Genomic DNA, 6,894 nt, shown 5'->3' with positions numbered 1-6,894 from the left:
AATAATACAAATTGGCTACACAATTGGTAAGCTTTATACAATATGTGCAATTGGTTACCTAAGAAACACAAAGTACCAGACAATTGAAGTTTGCTATGTCATGATGATTGGCTATACAATTGTTATTGGTACGCTACCATACGATTTATAATGTAAATCACAGCAACTCCCTGTATATATTGCCATGCTTCACAAATATACTAATGGGTTATACATTTGGTAAGCCATTATTTACTAATACACAAATGGGCTATGTATTCGGTAGACTATCATTAAAGAATATACAAATGAACTATGCATTTGCTAAGTCATGAGATACAAATACAAAGATGGGCTGAGTAATTATCGTAAGTTCAGATTAACAAAAATATAGATACGCTCTATATTCAATAAATCATCATGAACATAAGTGGAATTTATCTACAAATTTGCACAAAGAAATGAAAAAAAACAACAACAAGAAATGACAATAAATAATTAACTTCAACGTCCATGTTTTAAAATTTATATTACGATGTGTAACGCTGTGAGAAACATTGCACAGAAACCGAGCTATTTTAGTACATGCATTTCATTGTCGGAAAAATCTTTTCTTTAGCTCTTTGTTGTTTACCTTTGTATCGAAAGGCGGTTTCTGAGCCCGATCTTCAAGTATGTTGGGATTTGTTACATACCCATTGTCTACCTGAAATCGTGACCAAAGTGCTGACGATCTCTTTTTAACTCTTATGCACTGATGCTTGGTGATTCCATTCAGATTCGTACTATCGGATTTTTGGTTGCCACGATCTAGAGTTGGAACCCCTATACCACTGCCTTTTGATTTCGCCTTAGCTTGTTGGTGAATTTGTATACTATATATCTTTGGTAGGGTGTGCTCATTGATCAGTGGGAGTTTGTCCAGTGCCGGTTTTCTTGGACGAATCACCTTTTCCTGCACTGATTTGTCACCCTGGTTCTCGTATATTTGTTCACTATCGATACGCGGCAGGAATATAGCTTTTGATGATTTCATCTCTTCTCTGTTCAAACAAGCTCTTGGCTCTACATTTGGAATGGCTGATACAGCCGTAGCCGTGCAACGAATCTTACGCCTGCTTACCGTCTCGGGATGTTGTTGGTTGATTATAATGAAACTCGAATTGCACATATCGTTGCTGTTGAGTTTCATTGTCTGCTGGTTATTAGGGAATCTTAAGTCGTTGAGTCTAACCTTTGCCTCCTCTACCTTTTCAGACTTATTTTGCTTCTCCTTCTTGAAAATCGACTGTTTGGATTTTTCTTGCAGTAAACGGACGTCTGGGTCACGTGGCGAAGGTGAATATGGGTTATTTTTGTTTTCCATATCAAAACTTTTCAATATTTTCCTTGACTATTGACTGTAAATTTTTCAACTTGGAAAACTTGAACCATCAGGAATCACCTACAATGTACAAATTAAAATATATCGTTATTTTAAATCCCTACATTACATTTTATCCCAAAATCACTAACCTGCTCATGATATTTTCCCCTAAATCTGTGGAAAAGCAGTAATTGGGTTTGTTTGTTTAACGTCTCTTCGAGAAATTTTCATTCATATTAAAACGTCACCAATTGTAGATGAAGTACCATAAATTTAGACCTAAATGTATATGTATGTAAAGGATATAAGCCAAAAACTGTCCATTCTGTGAGATAAAGAACTGACCGAGGCTATCTTTTGTTCTTAGAATGTACATTTTGAATAGTCTGACAATATAACCAGTCTTGCGTAGAAGTCGTGTTACTTTTGTTCACTTATTGGACAGTGTCAGGTAAGTAGTCTTCTACTGCAGGTTTTATATTCACTCTTTCTATAGTACTGAGCCATATCAACATGTCTTCCTCTGATGGGGAGAGCATTTTCATTGCACAATCAAAATTTAAGGATTTTAGTGAAAGTACTGCAAATATGTGTTATATTTTGGATATGGAGGATGAGAAGTTATGGAGCCAAATTTTGATCTGAAAAACATTGTGTTTTCGAATATTTGGATGAGGAAATAATTAACGCCAGCCAAAAGAACCCAATACGCCTATCTCGTGAAATGAAATTATTCATGAAAGCGAAAATAATAATTCAGAATTAGGATATGCTAATAAAGAAAACATAAAAAAGCGTTGTGAAGAAGTTTCGGAATATGCCTCTAAATCCAGCGAAATTCAAATACAGTATGGAAATATGTCTTTCAAATTTAAGTTTTGATGCGATATAGTAATGGTCAATGGAATTAAAAATTTATGAATCTTACGAGTTGAAGCAGAGAATTCTACTAAAGGGAAATATCGTTTCTAAGTGTTTCAGTGATTTTTCCGATATCTGTGTTGATTCTTACTTGTAGGGAATTTAAAATTAAATTTGTATCTCTTTGACAAACGTATTGTCTTTCTCTTATTTTCAGCCTACCTGTAGACGTCTACTAAGTTATTGGGTTTACCTGGAACTGTCCAATAAGTTGACAATTACTGTTCATTATTTTTAAGAACGGACAGTATCTGTCCATTCTTAAAAATAATGGACAGTAATTGTCAACTTATTGGACACCTACGGGTAACCTTTTCACTACAAGTGGACTTTCTTCTATATAAAAGCCTAAAAAGACAGGATTGCGTAACAGAAATGTTTTAAGCTTAGCGATTACGGCCGTAGCAGTGATGTTAATTGTACATTGTTTAAACGTCACAGCCGAGAATTTTAAACTTGTATGGAGAAGTAACCTTGGCGGTAAAGGTTCTTTAATAAAGTGTCAAAGCCCGCCGCGACACGGGACTACATTTATAAGGTCATCCCCGAAAGACCCGTAATTCTCACTTCTAAATGCCGAACGTTTAGCAAAGGAGCAATCATAAAATACTCGTCTTCAAAGATATCTTATTTTGTTTGATTAATATAAATACAATTCGTTTCCCCGGTTTCAAGGCTCTGACCTTGAGTTCCTTTATTTAACCTTGAGTTCCTTTATTTAGCCATAACGAGGATTTCCAAAATCGCGATTATTGTTTGACCTTCAATACTTCCCAATTATGTTAGAACATCATAAGAAATCATTACAATTATGCATTTATATAGCTCTTTCTCTCTCTCTCTCCCTTTCATATTCTAGTCTCGACATTGCAGCTTTTTAAATAAAATGAATTGACCTTGAAGACGAGTATTTTATTAATATATCATCTTAAAGTAATTCCACCCTCCTGTGATGTCATCAGATTTTGCAAAATCAATGATTTATTTAGATTTATGCATGATAGGAACATAAATTTTGTTGGAGTCTTTTCCTATAGTTATTGAAAAAAATCTTGTTAAAAATGAAATATTTCAAAAGTTTAAGTTATAGATGAATAATTAATAATACGTTTCAAAATATTGAATCCAAGGGCAATAACTCTGTTTCTATTGATTTCTTTATCAAGTCTATTATGCGGTGATTTCCTTTATTTTTTACATACATTTTGTATATTTTTGTGAAGATAGTTTCATGAAATTGTTATGAATGCTACTATATCGTCATAACCAGTTTTTATGAGATTTTTGATGACGTTGTTTAATGAAAATTGCAATTTTCTGACGGTGATATATAATTCTGATTATGCACGTCTCACATCTTAAAAAGTGTGATGACCTATGTATTTTATTTGATAATTTGTTAGTTTTAACTCTAATGAATGGAAATAAATACACATTTTAAACTTGTATCAGATAAAACTGCGAGTATGAAGTTACCTTAAGACCTCTAAACTATGGTAAAACATTATTCTAAATCCACATAGGTTCGGATTCGCATGGCTCTTTGTGTTGCGATGTCGGGGTTTCTAGAATGCGGCTTTAATTTGTCTGACCTTGAAAGGTGTATTACCTTGAAAAATAATACCGTATCTTTTTCCTTAGACTTCTCTCCCATTCACCTATTTGATTGTTGATTTTGATTTTAATGCTAGATCTGTGTCTTTTGATTGACCTCGTTTGTTGTTTGATCGTGTTCTTCTGGCAATCATTATTTTCGCTGTTCACCATATCCGAATCATCAATAGTACGGCCTACCTAATATTGTTTTGAACTTAATCAGTCCATATCATTATCTTCCCACCATTTTATTCCATAATCACATTGTTTTGTAAGTTTTCCCTCTAAATTTATCTGATTTCTGTAATTTTCAAGAATAATTCTATTTTCACCCCGACCCGACCATGGTACAAACTCTCTAAACCATAGTCAGTAAACACGCTATACAACGAAACCACCACAATTTTTATCACTCAGTACAACAGTGTATCAGTCTTGTCACCAATGAAGTTTATCGATACTTGTCGTTTTTGCGTGTTATTTGTTTATGTAATATATGTCTCTTGATAAAGACGCGGGTTGCGTCGAAAATTCGAGTTTTAAATAACCAACAGTGTCGTGGCCTTTTCAGTGCTTATATATATATCTATATCTATATAAACGTATTTACAACGCAGACTACATGTTTTTGGTCTTTAGGCTTGCCAATCAGTGTTAAAAGTGGAGCGAATTAGGACATGCCTTATTCGTCCAAAGAGCTGATCCAAAATGTCCGAAAAGAAAAACAATAAACTTAATTAATCTCAAGTGGAACGAGTTAACCCAATTACGTTGACAAATAGTAAAGCTAACTCGTACCCAGAGAGATTCTATTTTAACCATGCATAATTTATAAAAGATAATAATAAGTAACAAATTCCAAAAATAAATAAATAAATAAATGAAAATAAGCTATGTAAACGAAGTAAGAAATGAACAAAGTTTGAGAGAAAGATAATGTAAACAACAAGTTTGAATAAGTTAACAAAATGGACCAACTCCAAACAAAAACAAAGAATAAGCAGCCCAGGAAATTGAATCAACATCAGACATTCCCGTGCTGATCATGTCTAGGGTAGATGTGCAAAAAACATAGAATCACGGAAACTGATAAATGGGTTTTACATGTAAGCAATCGGTTATGAAGTTCAAAGTAATTAAAAGGGATTGTAAACAGAATTGAAAAGAAAAAAAAATGTGTTCAAAAATGGTCATAGTACCACTGTTAGGGACATGATCAGACGAGTAGGTCTAGATGAAGTCAGTAGGTTTGTTGATACCATGCGGTTCAAATGACTTCAACCTGTGCATCCAGAATTTTTCCTTCTGCTTTCTTGCGGTATCTGACCAACTAGGGTCATGATCAATAACCACTACTGTCATATCCTCCCATCGGTGGTTATTGCCATTGAAATGTGTCGCTACTGGCAAATCTTTTTTGGTTCTGATGAAGGACCGGTGGTTGTTGACCCGTCTGCGAAGGTCTGTTGTTTCTCCTATGTACTGCTTCTGGCAGACATCGCAACTGATGAGATAGATGCAGTTATTGGTTTTGCAGGAAAAGTTTCCCAATATTTTATAACTGCGACCCGTGACAGGACTGCTAAAACCCTCAGTGTCTGAGCTATATTTGCATAATTGACATATGAGGTCTGAGCATATTTTGAAACCTCCATTGGGTAAAGGGTTATCCAGTTTGGTTCTTACTATCATGTCCTTCAGGTTTCTGGGACGTCTGAAGGATGCCATCGGTGGTTCCTTAAAAACACCAGCCATTCGTTTGTTGGCATGAAGAATGGGCAGGTGTTTCTTCAGAATACCGTTGGTGTTCTTGAGGGAGGGATGATACGTAGTGACCAATGGAACCCTGTCATTCTGAGGTTTTTCTTTATACTGGAGGAGGGACTGTCGGTCCTGTAGTGACATCTCATCAATCGCGGATTGTACCTTGCAAGGATCATATCCTCTGTTAGTGAGATGAGTTTTGAGGATTGTTCCTTGTTCTTGGAAAATAGTAGGAGTGGAGCAGATGTGGCGGATTCGCGTAGCCAAACCCTTAGGTACACCTTTGAAAGTGTGGGGTGGATGACAACTAGATGGCACAAGGTATAAATGAGAGTCAGTGGGTTTTGTGTGGAGATTAAACTCAATTTCCCCGTTTCTAAATGTGGCTGTGGTATCCAGAAAAGTGTTATTTGAGGTGGAAATTTCCACAGTAAATTTTATGGAATTATGGAAAGAGTTTGCCATATCGATAAAATCGTCCAGGCTTTCACAATCGTTAACCCACTTCATCTCAATGTCATCAATAAAACGTAGCCAACTGAGGGGTTTAACTGGTGAATAATGTAGAAGTCTACGTTCCAGTCTCCCCATACAGATGTTGGCATACGATGGTGCCATTTTTGTTCCCATAGCTGTGCCACTTATTTGCAGGTAGTGTTCACCATTAAACATGAAGTTATTGAACTTGAGGACATGTTCAAGAAGCTGAATGAATGATTCAGTTGAAGGACATTTAATTACCCTATTGTTCCAAACCTCTCTACACGCCTCGATACCTTCGTCATGTGGAATGTTAGTGTAAAGTGAAGTAACATCCATGGTCACAAGGAGGGTATGGTCTGGCAGGCCCGATGAGGGTGTTTTATTAAGGTAATCAGTGGTGTCCTTCAAGTATGATGGCAAATCTTCTACGTGCTGACGGAGATGTAAATCAATGAATTCAGAGATTTTCTCCGTGGGATGTCTCTGAATCTCTGAATTAATTGATTTACATCTCCGTCAGCACGTAGAAGATTTACCATCATATAAAGAAATTGGCCACAGCCAACGGCCAGAACGAAACATGCACAATTACTTCTTTTGAAGATAGTATATCTCTAGTTTACTGCTTTTTGTGGCCGGTGAATTTGGCCACATGGAATTTTCTCCTTAAAGGTAGAAAAAGTTAAGAAAATCGTCCATTTTCCGAATTCCGGATAGGTTTGAATAATACTCAACATTACAAGAGACCTAGATCCGCCGATATGTTTGTATATATAAATACTAGG

General features: G+C 35.7%; 1 protein-coding gene across 1 annotated transcript; it reads right to left on the bottom strand.

Moving 5' to 3' along the window:
- Positions 1-1,390: 1,390 nt before the first annotated feature.
- Positions 1,391-6,445, bottom strand: LOC130050560 (uncharacterized). Its single transcript, XM_056150782.1, has 2 exons — positions 5,549-6,445; positions 1,391-1,423 (listed from the first exon to the last, which is right to left on the bottom strand). The coding sequence occupies exons 1-2, from the start codon at positions 6,443-6,445 to the stop codon at positions 1,391-1,393; spliced, it is 930 nt and encodes a 309-aa protein (XP_056006757.1).
- Positions 6,446-6,894: the final 449 nt, after the last annotated feature.

The sequence above is a fragment of the Ostrea edulis genome, chromosome 9 (genome assembly GCF_947568905.1).
Source record: "Ostrea edulis chromosome 9, xbOstEdul1.1, whole genome shotgun sequence".
Taxonomy (NCBI): Eukaryota; Metazoa; Mollusca; class Bivalvia; order Ostreida; family Ostreidae; genus Ostrea; species Ostrea edulis.
This window is presented reverse-complemented; position numbering and strand designations above follow the sequence as displayed.

Bases quoted from the DNA above. Each gene is read 5' to 3' on its own strand.
- LOC130050560 (XM_056150782.1), bottom strand. From the start codon at position 6,445: ATGGATGTTACTTCACTTTACACTAACATTCCACATGACGAAGGTATC. The intron at 1,424-5,548 runs GTAAGAACCAAA...TGTACATTGTAG, and splicing joins GAAACCTGAAGGACATGATA to GTGATTCCTGATGGTTCAAG.